This window comes from Carassius auratus, unplaced genomic scaffold (assembly GCF_003368295.1).
Source record: "Carassius auratus strain Wakin unplaced genomic scaffold, ASM336829v1 scaf_tig00023534, whole genome shotgun sequence".
Classification (NCBI taxonomy): domain Eukaryota; kingdom Metazoa; phylum Chordata; class Actinopteri; order Cypriniformes; family Cyprinidae; genus Carassius; species Carassius auratus.
Genome location: NW_020525278.1, coordinates 134,252 through 154,795, shown reverse-complemented (window position 1 = coordinate 154,795; position 20,544 = coordinate 134,252). Strand labels below are relative to the sequence as shown.

Below are 20,544 nucleotides of genomic sequence, written 5' to 3'. Positions count from 1 at the left end.
TTAAATTGTTACCTCAATTAAATTGTTACCTCAATTAAATTGTTTTGGACGTTTTTTGTATTTTCTAGTTCAGGGAACAGACACAGTCTATATAGTGTGATATCTAGGTGAAAGAGTCTCTGTGTGCTGAGAATTAACTGACCTGTGACGGGAGGCAGCTAGCAGATGTTCGGTTTAGCCAGTCTGTCTGGTTCCTGACCTGGGCCCCAGTCAAGTACAAACTCTAAGACTATGTGCAATATTTCTAGAGAGAAGAGTGGCGCCACCCCAGGAGGGTGGTCTGCCCCAAAAGCTCGTCCAATTGTCTATGAAACCTATGTTATTCTGCGGGCACCACTTAGACATCCAGCCACTGAGTGATGACAATCTGCTATGCATCTCATTACCAGGGTAAGCAGGGAGGGGACCAGAGCATATTACAGTGTCTGACATCGTGCTTGCAAGTTCACACACCTCTTTAATGTTACATCCCATTCATTCTCAGTAATGTTTAGGGTAAAACCGAATTTATTAGGCATTAAGGTTTACAACATGAAAAACCACAAAAGCAATTATGATATAATCATTGCTCAGATATAACACAAATCATGAAATTGTTAGTACAAACAGATTCCGTAGGCAAAAGAAGAAAAAAAAATATCCCAACATCATTTTCATTAGTGTGACGAAAAGAACAAAGATTTACATTCAACAACAACAATGCACACACACACACACAGAACCTTACAATCAAGGACTTCAAGGAAAGACAATCAAAGATTTTTCCCAGTGGATAAATTGGAAAGATATCTGCATGCATGTCCACAAATGGTTGGGCAAGACTTCTGTCTGGAAGGACATTAATCATGGAAGAGTTATCAGCACACATTTGGTTTGAGATATAGACCAGGCTTCACTGCACAGAATCAGTCCATTCATTTAGAGGCATTCAAACATGTTACAAAACACTGAACACATGCGAACTTTAATTTTATTGCTGTATTCTAAGTATTATAAATCTATTTTGGAAAGCCATGTGCTTACAGTGGTGCAATGGGCCAAATTCAGTTACTTTGACATTTCAAATGATAAAATATTCAATGTGTGTGTGTTGGGGACCCAAGCATCAACAGAACAAATACCTTAAAATGCAGGTGTACATAAACTTCCTCCACATATAGAGCTGCAGCACTTCTCATTTTTCGGACAGTCAAAGTCACTGGCACACAACGCTTCACACGGTCCTCTTAATCCAGCCAAAGTCATTGGACACACTCCTGGCTTTTCTGTTACACAAACACAAGGAAACCAGATCACAGAAGAACCATAATGGGGAAAATCTGACCAATGCATCAGTATAGCAGACCTTTAGGTAGAGCCGTACACTGATGTCCACATCCATTGCTGCAGCATTTCTCATCATTTGGACAGTCACCATCATGAGAACACAACTCAGCGCAAACACCTTTTATTCTGGGAGTTGTTTTTGGACACACTCCTGGCTTTTCTGTTACACAAACATGCGACAAACCTCATCACTAAAATTTGGGGATGAAAAAATAAAAAATAAAACACGCATACTGCTATATTAATACCTTTATATGGAACCATACACTGATGTCCACATCCATTGCTGCAGCATTTCTGATTGTTTGGACAGTTACCATCATGGGAACATGATTCAGCACACACTCCTATTTTGAGGTTTTTGCCTGGACACACTCCTGGCTTTTCTGTTACACAAACACATGACAGAAACCTCACTGAATGCCTCACTGCATAAAAAAAGACCTGCCACATACACCGATATTTTAAAATATAATAAATACCTTTATATGGAGGCATACACTTATGTCCACATCCATTGCTGCAGCATTTCTGATTGTTTGGACAATCACTGTCATAGGAACACATCTCAACACACACTCCTAACACCATTTTTTTAACATTGTTTCTAGGACACACTCCTGGCTTTGCTGGTCCAACTGACGTACAAAACATGAGAGAGAAAACATATAGACTGAGAAAAAACAAACAAAAAAAAGCTGACCCACACCAATATTTTATTATTTAATATACAGGTACATCTCGAAAAATTACAATGTCGTGAAAATTTTTATTTATTTCAGTAATTCAACTAAAATTGTGAAACACGGGCATTACATAAATTCAGTGCTCACAGACTGGAGTAGTTTAAGTCTTTGCTTCTTTTAATTATGATGATTTTGGCTTACATTTAACAAAAACCCACCAATTCACATCTCAACAAGTTAGAATATGGTGACATGCCAATCAGCTAATCCTTCCGCAAGGAGGGTGAGCCACAAACATTCATTGCCAAAGAAGCTGGCTGTTCACAGAGTGCTGTATCAAAGCATGTTAACAAAGTTGAGTGGAAGGAAAAAGTGTGGAAGAAAAAGCCGCAGCATTATGAGGATTGTCAAGCAAAATCGATTCAAGAATTTTTGTGAATTTCATAAGGAATGGACTGCGGCTGGGGTCAAGGCATCAAGAGCCACCACACACAGACGTGTCAAGGAACTTGTCTACAGTTGTCATATTCCTCTTGTTAAGCACCTCCTGAACCTCAGGCAATGTCAGAGGCATCTTAGCTGGGCTAAGGAGAAAATAACTGGACTGCTGATATTGGTCCAAAGTCCTCTTTTCAGATGAGAGCAAGTTTTGTATTTCATTTGGAAACCAATATCCTAGAGACTGGAGGAAGGGTGGAGAAGCTAATAGCCCAAGTTGCTTGAAGTCCAGTGTTAAGTTTCCACAGTTTGTGATGATTTGGGATTCAATGTCATCTGCTGCTGTCAGTCCATTGTGTTTAAAAAAACAAAAACAAAGTCACTTCACCCTTTTACAAAGGAATTTTGGAGCACTTCATGCTTTCTACTGCTGACCAGCTTTTTGAAGATGCTGATTTCATTTTCCAGCAGGATTTGGCACCTGTCCACATGCCAAAAGCACCAAAATTTAAATGAGCATTTCGTTTGTGTGCTTGACTGGCCAGCAAATTCACCAGGCCTGAAACCCAAAGAAGCTATGGGCTATTTTCAAGAGGATAATGGGAAACAAGAGACCAAACAATGCAGATGAGCTGAAGGCCACTGTCAAAGAAACCTGGGCTTCCACCTCAGCAGTGCCACAAACTGATCACCTCCATGCCACACTGAATTGAGGCAGTAATTAAAGCAAAAATAGCCCCTACCAAGTATTGAGTACGCGTACAGTAAATTAACATACTGTACTTTCCAGAAGACCAACAATTCACTAAAAAAATTTTTTTCTTATGACGTATTCTATTTTGTTGAGATCGTGAATTTGTGGGTTTTTGTTAAATGTGAGCCAAAATAATCATAATTAAAAGAACCAAAGACTTAAGCTACTTCAGTCTGTGTGCATTGGATTTATTTAATATACGAGTTTCACAATTTGAGTTGAATTACTGAAATGAATAAACTTTTCCACAATATTCTAATTTATTGAGATGCACCTATAATAAATACCTTTATATGGAGCCATACACTGATGTCCACATCCATTGCTGCAGCATTTCTGGTTGTTTGGACAGCTACTGTCACCAGAACACATCTCAGCACACAGTCCTGGTCCAAGGGGTTTTGGACATGATCCTGGCTTTTCTGTTGTTATACAAACATGATAAAATTATCCAAAATCAATATTTGAGCTAGTACATAACCAGCCAGTTTTTGAAACTATCGCCTTACTTTAGCCTGATTCGCAACGGATAATTTATAATAATAAAAAAAAATCTAATTTGAGTGGTAACGGGTAGGTTTTCGGGGGAAATTTTGAGCATGACACTGCGTCATTACGTCACGTCTGTAAACATGAAAAAGTTGTCCCTGCTACTAGGCTATCACATGTGAGAATCCTGCAGATGGTGGAACTTTTAATTATAGCCTATTCCCACAGCAGCTGGAATAATTAAATGTAAAAAAATCAGATGCAATACATGGTGAAAAGTCTTATTTGGGTTATATATTCCAAGACATAGGCTAGAATCTGTGATTACTAAGTACAATGAATATCCGTGTGTGTGTGTGTGTGTGTGTGTGTACTTGGATGGGTTAAATTCTGATTATGGGCTACCATACTTGGCAAATGTCATGACGTTCACCTCAAATCAGATTCATCTGTGCTAGATCAAAACCCACACATGGAATATAATTCTATAAGGAACTGCAATTCCAGGTTTTCAAACATATATGGCGAAAAAAGAGGCAATATTTACAGACTGCAGCTTAAAGTATAACAGACACAAATCTATCTGTATCAAATCAAAGTAGATAAAAAATCCAGCATTTAACCCTAAACTGTTTCAAAGGCAAGGAGTGACATTACAACATATAACCTACCTCACAACTGGTGGTGTATAGTAATGCCAACATACAACATGGACATCAGTCCCTTTTTATACAAAATATATACAAATAAATAATTATACCATGGCCACTACACTTTAAGCATTTTAAATATATGGAAGAGTATATGGAAGAAAAAAAAAAGGAGTTCAGGAGTCATGGCATACATAATAAACCTGGCAGCCAGGTACAAAACATAAGTACATAATTTTGTATCTATATAACAATAATGCATATTTGTCATAGTTTTTCTTATAATGGAAGAAATATAAACAAACACCTTAATCTTAATGACTTTAAATTTAAACTACAACACAAAGATTAACTTTCACCAGACGTCTGTAAGTTATAATTAGCTCCCATGCTAAACTGAATACTAAGAGTTTTTAAACAGGTAAAGTAGGCTACAGAGCATTTGGAAATGTAACAATAGCACAGTAGTGATGGCATACATACCTGATGGTAACACTTTTTCCAAATCAACGGCTCCTAAATAAATGAATAAATAAACAATGCTCATCTTTCTCATTTTTATGTTCCTTGCAGGAAAACTACAAACACATAACAACTTATGATCTAGATATAAACTTTATTAGGCTATTTAAACTACGCCAATACTACACTGTATATTTATATGCTTTGACATGTCCCTTAAGTCATATTTGTATTTATTTACATATTTTATTTGCGCTGTGTAATGAATTTAAAAGTCCTCACCTGTGACAGGTCCTTTGGCAAGACACAATAAAACAGCAATCAGCGAGCAACACACCCATGCTGCCATCCTCTCAACCTGCGATCTCTCAGTGGAAAAAGCGTTGAATTGGTAGTTCAGGATGGATTTGAAATGCTTTCTGAAATCGCATTTTTAAAGATCCAAGGAGGTCTGACGCAACTCCAACCCTGAAATGCACCATTCTGTAACCTGATCTTTAAGATCTGGATTAACTTCTTTAGGTGTGTGAACTGGGAGTTTAATGAGAGCTATGAGCTGTACTGCACTTGGATTAATTCGTTTTGTTTCGGTATTGATAGTGTGATAGTTCTGAGTCTGATTCCAAGGGTGTGAACAGCTTCAGGTAGGCATGCTGTCATCTTAAAATCACAGTAATTACAACAAGGCGGGTTTGTCTCTTTGTATCTTTTGTGTTTTCTTTTTGTGTTTAAAACAGGAGGATAAGGAAGTGTAAAGTGATGTAATAAAATTTTCAGTTAAAAATTTCCCCATTAATTATCTTTAAGCATTCAAGCCTTTGTGTTTCTATAATATGTGAATTTTCCTTGTTCTTCTACTTCTTTTGTTTATACATATATATATAAACACGGTGTGATCATTCTTGGCTGGTCCCAGAATCATACGATCACACTACTAACAAGTGTTTAAACTACCAAATATATCAACTTGCACAGTTAACACTGGACTTTTACTTATTTTGGACAAATTTCTTGACACGTCTGCCTGGTGGCTCTTGATTTCTTGACCCCAGCCACAGTCCATTCCTTGTGAAGTTCACTCATATTCTTGAATCGCTTTTACTAGACAATCCTCATAAGGCTGCGGTTCTCTCGGTTGGTTATGCATCTTTTTCTTCCACATGTTTTCCTTCCACTCAACTTACTGTTAACATGCTTGGATACAGCACTCTGTGATCAGCCAGCTTCTTTGGCAATGAATGTTTGTGGCTTACCCTCCTTGTGAAGGGTGTCAATAAGTTGATTAGCTGATTGGTATGTCATCATATTCTAACTTGTTGAGATCGAATAGGAAGGTTTTTGTTAAATGTGAGCCAAAATCACCAATTAAAAGAACCAAAGAGTACTTCAGTCTGTGTGCATTGCATTTATTTAATACATAAGTTTCACAATTTGAGTAGAATTACTGAAATAGATGAACTTTTCCACGACATTATAATTTATTGAAATCCACTTGTATATCTGCTAAATGTCATGCTTGATCTTTAAGATATCCATTTAACATACATTGTTTTGCATGTTTAATTACCACCTGACTAAACATTCAACGTATCAATACGTTTCAAAGGATCACCTGGGTTTTTCATCAGTGTGAATTGTCTGGTGTTGTTTCAGTTTATAATCTGAACTAAAGGTCTTCTCACACTTTAAGCACGCATGAATCTTCTCACCACTGTGTCTTTTCTGGTGTACTTTTAAATCATTCAGCCATATAAAGCTCTTTCCACACAAAGTACACAGGTGTGGCTTCTCCTCTGAATGAATTTTAAGGTGCTTCTTCAAGTATGAGGCCCTAGCAAATAGTTTACCGCACTGATCACAGTTATATACTTTTAGTTTTTCTGAATGAGAATACTCATGATCTTTAAGATAGTACGCTTGTGTAAAACTCCTCCCACACTGATCGCATACGTACAGTTTTTCTCCAGTGTGGATCCTCTCATGTGCTTTTAATTTTCCTGAATGAGTAAATCTCTTTTCACAGTGTGAACACTTGTAAGGTTTTTCTCCAGTGTGGATTCTCTGATGCAGTTTCAGTACGGCAAGAGTAGCAAACGCCTTCCCACAATCAAAGCACACACGATCCTTCTCGCCGCTGTGTGTTTTCTGGTGTAATTTAAGAGCTTCTGCTTGTATAAAACTCTTCCCACATTCGTCACATGTGTATGGTTTCTCTCCAGTATGAGTTTTCATGTGATACGTAACACCTTTCTTGGACAAGAAACTCTTTCCACATTGAGAGCAGCTGAAAGATTTTTTGCCTCTTGTTTGCTGTGAGCAACTCAAAGATTCATCTTCAGATTTGACTTGATGTTTCTCCTCTGCTTTATTCAGTTCTTTGCTCTGCTCACTCTCTTCCTTCAAGCCTAAAATTAAAATATTCAAAGTTAATTTTCATTTCAAGTTAATCATAAAAACATGATCTAAATGTGAAACTAAAGGACATTTGCTACAGTTGTTACACAAAATGATGATTATCTGTGTTTCGGGCCAATACTGGGCATGCTAGTGTGAGCCAGGCTCAGTCACATTTCTACAGTATACTCCAGGGCTTTCTCTGTGTTTTGGCTATCGAATACCAAATCAGGATGAAGAGGATCAACGCTGCTGATCATTTCATATAGCGATCAGCTAACATCAACATTAGACATTTAACGCCACTCAGCTCTAAATTCTCTTTCAGAGAGCAATAAGTGTTTGAAATAACTTCTGTTTGCGATACAACGTGGATTATCATCACTGAATAAGGCAGAATTATGTATGATGCAAAAGGCTATGGAAAGTAATCATAACCAAATCAAACAGCACATTTATTTTGTCACATATTTTATATGTCATTGTGTTCTTTAGACCAGACTGATATACATATTTAACTCTTAACTCAGGATTTTCATTCTTGAGCTTCACTGTATCACTGTTAATATTATAAGTCTATATTTGGACTGGAGAGAGAGATGCTCAATTTCACAACAACATTATTAAATTATCAGGAATAAACACCAACCTATTGGTTCTTCAGTATCTTCATGTTTCACTCTGAAGGGCTCTGGATCACTTTTGATCTCACTGTTATCTTCTATAAACTCCGTCTTTACAGATTTATTTTCTTCCCGGTCTTCTGAATACATGTCTTGAAGATGAAAATACTGTTTGCCTTAAATAAACGGATCGGTGTTGCTTCAAAAACGATGAAAATCTTTTGTTTTGAAACAGCAGTTCTAAGCGCGCCTCTTCTTTCTCCTTCTGGTGTTTTTGGCGGTCTGGGAAACCAAGTAAAACGCGCATTTGCGCCACCTATTGGTCAGGAGGAAAGTTAAATAAGAGGATAAAGTAATGATACTTATATAAGTATATATATTCTTTGTTAACTTAAATATGTAATGATTTTCTCATACAATCTTATGTCTTTATCCGTTTTGCTAATATCACATAATTCTCATCAGAGCTTGTTGAGATAGTTTTGCTTTCTTATATGCAATACATTTTAGAACACTTTACTGTTTTCAGGTAAAAAACATGTTTTATAGCATTTAAAAATGAGGTGAAATACTATATTGATTCTATATTACCTTCAAGGAAACAAAAAGCTATTCAAATTTTGCAAGCATGTACACCTCTTAATGTATTCCTATCATTTTGTTTACATCTCCCCCTAGCATTATTTTCACTGTATGTTTTATATGATTGTGTAATTCTGTGCAATAATAAAAAAGAAAGAAAAAATCCAGGTACTGTCATGATGAGCAGAGGCTTGAGAGTAGATCGCTTCTTTTTATTCAATAGCATTAAAACATGCAGGTTTTCATTTTACTTCAACAAATGTGTATTTGCATTGTGTACTGAAGTTAAAGTTACCATGAAGGACACCAACACAGAAGCGTTCCTTGTTCACATTAGTTCATACGTCATACAGTTGAAAGCTTACCCCTTTTGACCTGCTGTTAATGTTGAACGTAAGAATTAACCTATAACAACGGTCCGCTCCACTGCATAATCCAAAAGGGGGGTATTTGGGGTAGGTTCAGGAGTGATCGTATACATAACCTGGCAGTGAAATTAATTTACTGCAAAAACATACATAATATTGTAGCTATACAACAACAACAGCATTAAAGCATCTTGGTCATTGTTTTTTTCCATTACAAGGAATATAAACCAATAACAGTCTTAATGGCTTATTTAAACTACCACACAATTGTTAACTTTCACTGCTAGTGTATATTAATACATTCTGATGAGTACATTTTTATAAGTTCTTATTTACACATTTCTTCAAACTGTGTGAAGTTAAAATAACTCACGTGTGCTCACGCTGATTCCTCCTTCAGCAACTTTTGTGTTTAAGAACACAGAGAGACAAAATAAAGCAGAAATCAATGAGCAGCAAACTCGAGCAGTCATCCTCTCAACCTGCGATCTCAAGATACAATCTGCTGGGGGGGGGATACTAATTTAGTGGATCAGGAGAAAATAAAGACACTTCTTGAAATGTGTTTTTAAGGATCCAGTGAGGCCTGGCGTAACCCAACTCTGATGAAACTCACCTGCCTACACTGCCAGAACGTAAACGGACAGAAATTAAAAGAGCCCACAGACATGTTATTGCTGACAGGATACCATATTCGTTAAGGTAAACGAAAAAAAAAAAAAAAATTAACTCTCAGAAACTTTATCAACACTATCAAAACAGAAGAATATAACACTGGTGCAGAGATCTGTAGAACAAGTATGTTATGTCTATGTTATTTCATTGTAGTGACATTTTCACAAACATTCATATAAGGGCACTAGACTGAGTTAGTCTATGAAAACTATAACAGTAATAAGCCTGTATATTGCTGAATGAATAATAAACAGCTGATAAAATAATATACCCCAACCTAAAGTAATGGTGCAATATGATATCATTTAATGCTCATTCCTCTAAAACAGAGAAAATATATTTCACAATCATCTACATATCCATCTCTTTTAAAGACTTTAGTATACATAACGAGTGGGTTATTATAGCACCCAGAACACACTCATTTTCAAACCCTGGCTAAGGCCTTCCATTCCCCCAGTGTGTTTCCTCTTTTCACTGTCTGGCAGAAATAATGCATGGTTCCAAAATACATGGTCACATGACAGTAAAAGTTTACAGAGGCCAAGATGCAGGGGGTGGCTCAACTTACCCCCCAACTCACATAACTTCAATTAAAGATGAAACAGAAGCAGGCTGAGAGAGAGCCCACTCTTATCAAAACATCTACAATAAAGTCAATTATTACTGAGTGTGCTATATTCTCTTTTAATTGTATATTTGTAACAACTGGATAATTCTTACTAACAAGCACCCACCCTCCTTTTTTGGTTTGGGCCACTGCCCCTCAAAATTTATCTTCACTGTCCTGCATACCTAAATTAATTTATTTCTTGTGCTGAACACAAAAGAAGATATCTTGAAGAATGTGGGTAACTAGACAGTAGCTGGTCCACATTGCCTTGACAGAAGGAAAAAGTATGGAAGTCACTGTGGACCAGAAACTAGGTTCAAAAATTCTAGTTCGGATCTAGTTCGGTTGCTATCTAGTTCAAAAATTCAAAAATTTAGAACGTTAGCGTAGTCGGAGCGTTAATGGTTTTTATTTACATTACCAAACATTTGTTATAACTGTAGTAAATATAAGTAAAGTTTGACGTTTAAATGCCAGTACAAATTACTACCGTATTGATATCGTAAATTATACAAATACAAATGGTTAACTGAACCGGACCTGTCATTTAACAATTGGTTGCGTCATCAGCATTTCTTTTATAAATAACTAGTTAAGTTGTCCAAAGTAATTTAATGATACCATTCACAGCGTTATTCAAACGGACATTTTCACTGACGTAATGACGCAATTACATGCACTTGCTAGCCTGTTCCATTTCTGTTCTCATTCTGGTTTAACACAACTTGAGAGTGAATAAATTATGGTATAAAGGTAAAAGACAGACAGATTTACAGACAGATGTCAATTTTCATTTCTGGATGACCTATTGCTTTAATATATATATATATATATATATATATATATATATATATATATATATATATATATATACATATATATATACATATATATATACATATATATATATAAAACGGAAAGATCACTCACTGCTCATGACTGATGAACTTTAATAAATTTTAATAATATATTGATGTATATTGTGTATATAGCGTTTTATTTAATGTTACTGCTAAATACTATACAATTTAAATAAAAGGATTTTAAAAACACAAAACACTGTACAAATGAATCAACTCTAATAAACATTGTTTGAAGATTGCATTAACCAGACTACACTTTTCTTTTTCAAATACAGTGCAATTAAAATGTGTCAAAAAAGCAATACAGCGACATTAAAATCTGTCAAAAAAGCAGCTTATCATTAGAATGTCCTACATTTTCAAGTCTCTTTTTTGAGTATATTATCAGGAGCTGAATGTCTTCTTCACTTGTTTTGAGGCACAAAAGAGCATCACGGGCACAGATGACTCCACCTCCTCCCGGCGACCAGGTGATGACGCTGACCCCAGACAGCATGAGGTGATCCTTCAGCAGGATCAATGCACGCAAAGCTCTGGAGTGTACTGAGAGACTGTGCAGCAGAACTCATTGATTTCTTCACAGACATTTTCAACATCTCACTTAGTCAGGCTTTTGTTCACGCATGCTTCAAAGCTACCACCATCATTCCAGTCCCAAAGAAGCCGTCTCCATCCTGCTTCAATGACTACCGTCCTGTTGCACTAACCCCTATTCTAATGAAGTGCTTTGAATGGCTAGTAATGAACCATATCAAGTCTGCCCTCCCCCCTCCCTGGACCCCTTCCTGTTTGCATATCTGTCTAGCGCCCCACCGATGATGCCATCACCACTACACTCCACTCAAACATCTAGAGGAAAAATACTCATGTCAGAACGCTGTTCATAGACTTCAGTTCAGCATTAAAAAAAATCCCTCAACAGCTCATTCACAAACTGGTCCAGCTGGAGCTCAACACTTCTCTGTGCAACTGGCTGTTAAGACTTTCTGACTGCTAGACCTCAGGCAGTACGGGTCGGCAGCAACACATCCAGCACCATCACACTGAATACTTGGGCCGTCCAAAGATGTGTGCTGAGCCCCCTCCTCTTCACTCTGACCCAAGACTGCACACGGTCACACAACTCCAACCTCTTTTTTTAAGTTTGCGGATGACATGACTCTGAATGTGGAGAAGGCAAAAGAAGATTGTTTTTGACTTCAGGAGAGTGCACACTCAACATGCTCCTCTGACCATCAATGGTGCAACTGTGGAGAGAGTGAGCAGTAGGGCTGTGCGATTAATCGAAATCGTAATAAAATCGCGATTTGAGCGTGCACGATTTTCCACGGCCTCGACCTCCCGCAGTATGCTATCTGAACCAATAAGAATGCAGCATGCATAAGTGGAGCGCCAGAGCAGAACAGACTGGGAATCTGTCTTACTCTAGGTTCACATAGTTTTTTTTTTTTTTTTTTTTTGAGCACGTTAACAGATCAGAACGTTCACACTGCATGCGGTAAAAGATGTGAACAGAAAAGGTTAGAAATAGAAAGGTGCAAAAATATTTATTATTTAGCGCATGAGCATAGAGAGAGTTGTGAGTGCACAAGACACAGGTTGAGCAAAGGGAAACACATTTTAAGTGCACGTGTATCTGAGTGTATCTTTTGTGACAGCGCAAGGAAATATGCGTGCGAGCGGAGAGATTCCCACTCGCATATTATTTTAATGTGCTTTCGCATTACAATAATGCGCTCTCGCTGCTGCTTCTGCTCCGCATACACATACTGTATACGCACTGCAAACGGAGTATGTGTGAACCTGTAATGTATAACAAATATATATATATATATATATATATATATATATATATAAATAAGAAAAAAAAAATTAACAAACGTCACATGGCGTGGCTATGCGTTCTATACTAGACTAACCGAGACTTGTCATGGCACTTGTATACTGTTCTTGCTTGTTGACCTGACTGCTTCTATTGTTCTCATTTGTAAGTCGCTTTGGATAAAAGCATCTGCTAAATGATTAAATGTAAATGTAAATATTTCAACACCTGAGGCACCGCTACAATGAGCAATGCATGGCAAAAAAAAAAAAAAAAAAAAAAAAAAACCCTGGACACAGGTTTTATTTTATTTTATTAATTTATTTATTTGCTATATGGCTAGACATTTTGTTTGACATCTTTACTTAGTGATTATTTTGATTTATGTCTGTTCTAGAGACATGTTACAACTTTTTGATTAAGCTCTCGTTGGTTTTCTTCAGGAAATATTTTTCAAATTTATACTCAATGCATTTATGACTGTAAAACATGTCTGTGTGTCAAAATTGTGATTAAAATCGAAATCGCAAAATTGACCAAAAAAATTGTGAAAGGTTTTTTTGTCCATATCGCACAGCCCTCGTGAGCAGCACCAAGTTCCTGGGAGTGCACATCACAGAGGACCTCTCCTGGACTGACAACACCACAGCACTGGCCAAGAAATCACAGCAGCATCTCTACTTCCTCGGCAAACTGAGGAGAGCCAGAGCCCCAACACTCATCATGTACACCTTCTACAGAGGCACCATCGAGAGCATCCTGACTAGCTACATCACGGTGTGGTTTGGCGCCTACAACGCGTCCTGCAGGAAGACCCTACAATGTATAGTAAAAGCAGCTGAGAAGATCATTGGTGTATCTCTCCCCTCCCTCCAGGATTTTTATGGAACCTGTCTCACCCACAACGCCCTCTGCATCGCAGGTGATCCCACCCACCCGACACAGAGCTTCTTCAGTCTGCTGCCATCAGGGAGGAGACTGCGCCTTGCCCCACTTCCCTCTTTTTTCTCATGCACCACTGAACTCTAAACCTCAGTTCCCATCTCCCACTAACACACTGGGACCTGCACCAGACACTTTGTGCAGCATTGGTCTGCTCACTACCTCATTCAGCAGTTAAATGACCTCATCCAACTACCTCTTCTGTCAATTTAAATAAAGAACTGCTCTCTGAGATTTTTGACAATTTAATCAGACTGAATAAGCTCTTTTCCATTAATCATTGTATCTGCACTGTTTGAGTCACTGGTTTGCATTCTATCTGCCATGCTGCTTTACTTATATTTCTTTTTACATAACCTATTTGTATATTTGTATAGTTTATATTTTATTATCTGTATTTAAGGTATCAGTATGCACAAGGGCCAGATAGTAACGCAATTTCAATTCTCTTATGCATGCATTGTACATGTGGACTTGACACTACACTCATGTTTGGGGTAAAATAAGGTTTTCACCCTAATGAAATAATTTTTACTACAAGCTGAATAAATGATCCCGGCTAATTTAATATTGTCACAGTGTAAACACTAACGCAGTTTGTTCTCCAATTTAAGGTTTTTCTCCAGTGTGAATTGTCTGGTGCTGTTTCAGTTGATGATCTGAACTAAAGGTCTTCTCACACTTAAAGCACGCATGAATCTTCACACCACTGTGTCTTTTCTGGTGTACTTTTAAATCATCCAGCCATATAAAGCTCTTTCCACACAAAGTACACAGGTGAGGCTTCTCCTCTGAATGAATTTTTAGGTGCTTCTTCAAGTATGAGGCCCTAGCAAATATTTTACCGCACTGATCACATTTATATCCTCTTTTTTCTGAATGAGACTGCTGATGTACTTTAAGACCGTACGCTTGTGTAAAACTCCTCCCACACTGATCACATGCAAACGGTTTTTTCTCCAGTGTGGATACTCTCATGTACCTTTAGATGTCCTGATTGTTTAAATCTCTTTTCACAGTGTGAACACTTGTAAGGTTTTTCTCCAGTGTGGATTCTCTGATGCAGTTTCAGTACGGCAAGAGTAGCAAACGCCTTCCCACAATCAAAGCACACGTGATCCTTCTCGCCGCTGTGTGTTTTCTGGTGTAATTTAAGAGCTTCTGCTTGTATAAAACTCTTCCCACATTCGTCACATGTGTATGGTTTCTCTCCAGTATGAGTTTTCATGTGATACGTAACACCTTTCTTGGACAAGAAACTCTTTCCACATTGAGAGCAGCTGAAAGATTTTTTGCCTCTTGTTTGCTGTGAGCAACTCAAAGATTCATCTTCAGTTTCGACTTGATGTTTCTCCTCTGCTTCATTCAGTTCTTTGCTCTGCTCACTCTCTTCTTTCAAGCCTAAAATTAAAATTAATATTCAAAGTTAATTTTTGTTTAAAAAAATTAAAAAAAAAACATGATAGAAATGAGAAAGGAAAGGACATTTGCTACAGTTGTTACACAAAATGATGATTATGTGCATTTCATGCCAATAGTGGACATGCCTATGTGAGCCAGACTCAGTCACATTTCTACAGTAAACTCCAGGGGTCTCATTTATAAACCTTACGTATGCACAAAATGTCATAATATGGGTGATTCTCGCAAAATTAGACTTATGAGGTGTCATGAAACATTTTGATGATAAAAGTAAATGCTATCCAAATAAAAAGGATACAGCTATAAACATCTCTTCATCTACTATTTTCCACATGATTTCAAATGACATCATAAATAACAACTTCTTTTTTCACATTTCAGGGAAAATTTCTCATTACTGCAATGTGTCCATGACTGAATTTGGGTTTGAGGTGGAATTTTTTATAATTAAAAAATATAAATAATAAAAAGCTTCAGTGCATGTTATACTATAAACATTTACAGTAAATACACGTGTGGTATTTGGTGATCATTGGTAAATGTAGTAAAAATAATAAGGAATATAAATGTGTCCTAGACCAATTTTCCATCATTGTTTAAGTTTAAGTTAAATTGGATTTTTGCAACAATTGAAGGGCTGTTGCGGTGGAGATACTCAATGTTTTGGTAATTAGAAACAGACTTATGAAGGAGGAATGTGCATTATAACTCTTGCTAATTTCAATATAACTTGATATTTGCCTTAAACACTTCTTGAACAGATTGCGTAAATAAAATAGATATTACAACCCCCCAGCAGGGGTCACTAATTTTTCATTTTTATTAAGTGCTTCCACAAAAAAAAGTATAGGCCATCTACTATAAATGTAATATTATTTAATATTTTTACTGTGAAACAATGCATTTCTATGTCTTTTTTACGAAATGTTACATTCAATCAAGATAGATATTGTATTTTGTTACAGGCAAGCATCAGTTGAAAAGAAAAAGGGCATCAGCGAAAGACAGGCTGCCAAAGCATAGAGAAAAATATACAGTAATCCAGTGTTACTTGATGAGAATGGATGAAAGGAGAGAGAAAGGTCAGGGGACAGGGTGATACACACACACACACACCTACCATTCCTAAATGAAAAATTGTGTGCAATTTTGATCATAGTCCAAAGTTTATATTTATGTCAGTGCTTACTACATTTCACCTTTCATGATTTTTTTTTTCTTTTTCAGGTATCTGAAATGTAAAGAAAATGGTCAAATTAAGACTACTCAGGACCTCACAAGTAGACAGCATGAGAGAGAAAAAAAATTTGGAAGACAAATTTGGCAAAATATTACAGAAAAAAGAGCAATCACTTCTAGATCTAACCCCAACATCTTCATTAAGTGAAACAGAAAATTCCTTTGGAAATGAAGACAATAACAGACAGGAACTAGACACAAAATAAAGATTGGTACAAAGCAGTCATTCCATTTGTTTGTTTTAGTTGTTTGACCGACTCATAAATCGAGTTGCTGCCTATTCAAGTTCTTCACATTAAATTATTCTCAGAAAAAGGTTGTGTGGTTCAATGTCAGGACCAAAGTGTTTTAGCTAAACTAAAATCTTTTTACAAGAGCACATGATGCTGTTACATGTGAATGTTTCTCAAGACCACATGATGATTTAAACTTACAAACAACATGATTACATTATTTAATTAACAATAAACATAATTTTCCTGTGATGTTATTTTTTTAATGACAGCGAGGAGTGCTATAGGGGCACAATAATGAATCTTTAAACTAAACTACAGACCACATGTTATGAGAAATATTTAAATAATGATCTATGATGAAAATAATAATCTATGATGCACACTTACTGCGATATCATGATGGACACTGCTGGATTACTGTACAACTACAGCTCCACGGAGGTGTTAATGACTGGTAAATTCATCTCTACAACATTATCGAAAATTCCACTATATTTGAAAGACATAACTAGGAGAAAACGGTTAGATTCCTTTTTACAGTACTTTGTCAGTGATGCGCCGAATCAGACAATACATTGCAATAAATATGGGCTTAACAGTTTTAACTGAAATAGCTAAAATATGTTTATCTTATCAGCAAAACTGCATACATTTAATATGAAATAATTGAAATTCAATTTGGCCAGTGTAAAAGAATGAGATCATCTAAAATATATCTGAGAACTACTTTTATTTTTATGGATATTTTTATATATTTAATCCAAAACATAGCAAGGATACTCTTTCCCTACTTTTGCTGTGTTAAACATGGTGTCAGATGCGTGTGAATATGCATGTAAATGATATGCAGAATAGGTTATGCATAGTAAAACAAGGCGTTGTAAGCTCCATATATAATAAAAATTTGAAAATATAGTTGATATGGTAGTTTAAAAAAAAAATTAAATTAGACTTGTTTCTCTGATTGGTTGCATTGCAGCATCTCATGCGTCATTACGTCTTTAGCATATTGATGTGACTTAATGCTACTAGCATTGAGTTTTTTCACAGCATTTTATTGATCGCTTAAAATATGGATATTAGAAAATGTCTCGTCGGTTCTGATTCTGCAAAATCTTATTAGCACCCTGCCTTCTCATCCAGCATTGCCTACACACTCTGACATTATGCAAACACTGGTTGGCTCAAACTCTGAGATTAAGGCTAATGAGGCACGCATTTTTTAAATGGTAAGTTCTGCGTTAATTTAATTTCCGTAAGCTTAAATGTTGAGTATGGCTATTAGCACGTTAACAGCATATAATTGTCAATCTATTTTTTTTTTATTTATTTTTTTGCGATGTGATTGTGGTAATACTGATTAGTTTGTGTTTTTCTTCTTCACTTTATATGGGAAATGAGCTGAATTTTGTACCAGTTGTATGTGGATGCGCTTACTATATTGGTTGTTTTTACGCCTTGGTTTCGCAAGTTATAGTTGCTGATTGCGAGCTCCATTGTTAGTTATGGTCTGGCGCCAGTGATTTGTAATATTCAGTTTCCGTGAAAAAACTGTTCCCGTGGGTGGAGTTTACATGAATATTCATTAGTTCCCTTGTTGTGGGCGTGCCCTTAACAAAACGCGCAAATGAATGGAACTGAAAATATCAGTGCACGCTAATCAAATCGCTACTTGTTTGATTAATTATTTTGAATGGGTAATGATGTGTCATTCAATTTTGCTTGATTGATTCCAGGCACACGGCAAAACAATAAGCAAATAACCTATGCTAACCTTGGGTGATATAGTTTAATATTTTTTATGCGTTTAGCTTTTTATACATTTAATTTGTGGGGCATTAAATGCTTTTTGAATAGTTTGATTGCCCTATAGTTAGGCTACTGGTGACTACAACTGCAGTGTTTTCACAGCAATGCTTGAAACAAATATAGCCTATATGTTTAATAAATATAGGCGTAGCTATAAGCTAGCTATCTTCGTGTCATTTATAAACTCTTGTTTAGTTTGTATGTAGCCAGTGTTTCAGTCACCTAAATAGGCTACATACTGAGAAAAAATCTTCTTGCAGTTAAAATTTTTATATTGTAATCAATCTAATTTGTAATTCATTATATAAAAAGGGTGTATAAACCTTAAAGTATTGTTCTGATTCAGTCTTCTCGGACATACAGTAGGTATTAGCTACTCCAAGAATATTATTTTTACATTTGGATAAGAAATCGTGTGTCTCATCATCACCAATGTTGTAAAAAAAATGTTTCTTTGTATTTGTTTTAAATTTAACATTTATTGTCAATATTGAACTTGCAGATCATGTGGGTACTAGAGTACTCTTTGCTGTGTGTGGATGACCATGTCGGTCATCCACCACCGAAGACCAATTTTGACCCAGGAAAAACCCTGTTACACAATGGATCACTATTCTCTATTCTTAAATATGAGGTTGTTTTTCAGTGCCTATGGTCAAAGAATAAACACAATGTATGCTTACATATGATATTCATTATTTTAGTGTTTGTTATTAGTAGTTCTTTCTCAGATTCTCTAAACCGTTAAGCTCTGTATTTGACTGTTAACTAAAAGCAATGAAGAAAAATGTGTCTATAAATTAAAATTTATATTTAAAGTTCATTTTCATTTCAAGTAAATCATAAAAACATGATCTAAATGTGAAAGGAAAGGACATTTGCTACAGTTGTTACACAAAATAATGATTATCTGTGTTTCAGGCCAATAGTGGTCATGCTATTGTGAGCCAGGCTCGGTCACATTTCTACAGTAAACTCCAGGGCTTTCTCTGTGTTTTGGCTATCGAATACCAAATCAGGATGAAGAGGATCAACGCTGCTGATCATTTCATATAGCGATCAGCTAACATCAACATTAGACATTTAAAGCCACACAGCTGTAAAATCTCTTTCAGAGAGCAATAAGTGTTTGAAATAACTTCTGTTTGCAATACGATGTGGATTATCATCACTGAATAAGGCAGAATTATGTTATTTATATATGATGCAAAAGGCTATGGACACTAACCATTACCAAATCAAACAGCACTTTTATTTTGTCACATTTTATATGTCAATGTGTTCTTTACACCAGACTGATATATATATACATATTTAACTCAGGATTTTGGTTCTGGAGCTTCACTTTATCACTGTTAATATTATAACTCTATATTGGGACTGGAGAGAGAGAGAGATGCTAAATTTCACAACATAATTACTGAAGATTCAGGAATAAACACCAACCTATTGGTTCTTCAGTATCTTCATGTTTCACTCTGAAGGGCTCTGGATCACTTTTGATCTCACTGTTATCTTCTACAAACTCCGTCTTTACAGATTTATTTTCTTCCTGGTCTTCTGAATACATGTCTTGAAGATGAAAATACTGTTTGTCTTAAATAAAAAAAAAACTGATCGGTGTCGCTTCAAAAACGACGAAAATCCTTTGTTTTGTAACAGCAGTAAGGCGCGCGCCTCTTCTTCTTCTTCTTCGTTGGATTTTTACGGCAGTTGGCATCCATAGTGTTGCATTACTGCCATCTGTTGTCTCACTCTAGCTTACTCACTTTTATTTAAACTCGTCTTTCCAGTCCAGTTCTCCTTAGAAAATGAAACAAATATCTCCGTCCTTGGCCATTATTTCCATATGTTACTATATTATTTACATTATATTCTAATATACCTATTTCCCGTAGCTGATTCTTAAACTCTTGCCTTTCTAGAATATATTTCTTGCATGATATAAAGATGTGATTAATTGTTTCCTCCTCCTGACATTCATCACATAATCCTGTTGGGTGCTTTCCTATAATATGAAGAGTTTTGTTTAACTTGCAATGTCCAATCCTCAGTCTGTTTATTATGACTTGTTCCTTCCTATTCCCCCTTTCTTACTTTCCATACCTATCCTATTTTGTATCATGTACAGATGTCTCCCTTTGATTTAAT

At 36.2% G+C, this 20,544-nt stretch overlaps 2 protein-coding genes and 1 pseudogene across 2 annotated transcripts; all 3 read right to left on the bottom strand.

The window, feature by feature from the left end:
- Nucleotides 1-470: 470 nt before the first annotated feature.
- LOC113077917 (WAP four-disulfide core domain protein 2-like) lies at nucleotides 471-5,436 on the bottom strand. The gene is made up of 6 exons (XM_026250189.1): nucleotides 5,088-5,436; nucleotides 4,827-4,859; nucleotides 3,492-3,626; nucleotides 1,346-1,486; nucleotides 1,122-1,265; nucleotides 471-828 (listed from the first exon to the last, which is right to left on the bottom strand). The coding sequence occupies exons 1-5, from the start codon at nucleotides 5,152-5,154 to the stop codon at nucleotides 1,123-1,125; spliced, it is 519 nt and encodes a 172-aa protein (XP_026105974.1). The 5' UTR covers nucleotides 5,155-5,436; the 3' UTR covers nucleotides 471-828; nucleotide 1,122.
- A 765-nt stretch (nucleotides 5,437-6,201) lies between these two features.
- LOC113077912 (zinc finger protein 501-like) lies at nucleotides 6,202-8,228 on the bottom strand. The gene is made up of 2 exons (XM_026250180.1): nucleotides 7,849-8,228; nucleotides 6,202-7,210 (listed from the first exon to the last, which is right to left on the bottom strand). The coding sequence occupies exons 1-2, from the start codon at nucleotides 7,970-7,972 to the stop codon at nucleotides 6,414-6,416; spliced, it is 921 nt and encodes a 306-aa protein (XP_026105965.1). The 5' UTR covers nucleotides 7,973-8,228; the 3' UTR covers nucleotides 6,202-6,413.
- Nucleotides 8,229-14,624: 6,396 nt separating this feature from the next.
- Nucleotides 14,625-20,113, bottom strand: LOC113077908 (zinc finger protein 25 pseudogene; annotated as a pseudogene).
- Nucleotides 20,114-20,544: the final 431 nt, after the last annotated feature.

Bases quoted from the DNA above. Each gene is read 5' to 3' on its own strand.
- LOC113077912 (XM_026250180.1), bottom strand. From the start codon at position 7,972: ATGTATTCAGAAGACCGGGAAGAAAATAAATCTGTAAAGACGGAGTTT. The intron at 7,211-7,848 runs GTTGGTGTTTAT...TTTTAATTTTAG, and splicing joins AGATACTGAAGAACCAATAG to GCTTGAAGGAAGAGAGTGAG.
- LOC113077917 (XM_026250189.1), bottom strand. From the start codon at position 5,154: ATGGCAGCATGGGTGTGTTGCTCGCTGATTGCTGTTTTATTGTGTCTT. The intron at 3,627-4,826 runs GTATGTATGCCA...GTATAACAACAG, and splicing joins GGAAAAAGTGTTACCATCAG to AAAAGCCAGGATCATGTCCA. The intron at 1,487-3,491 runs GTATTTATTATA...TTTGTGTAACAG, and splicing joins GTGTATGGCTCCATATAAAG to AAAAGCCAGGAGTGTGTCCA.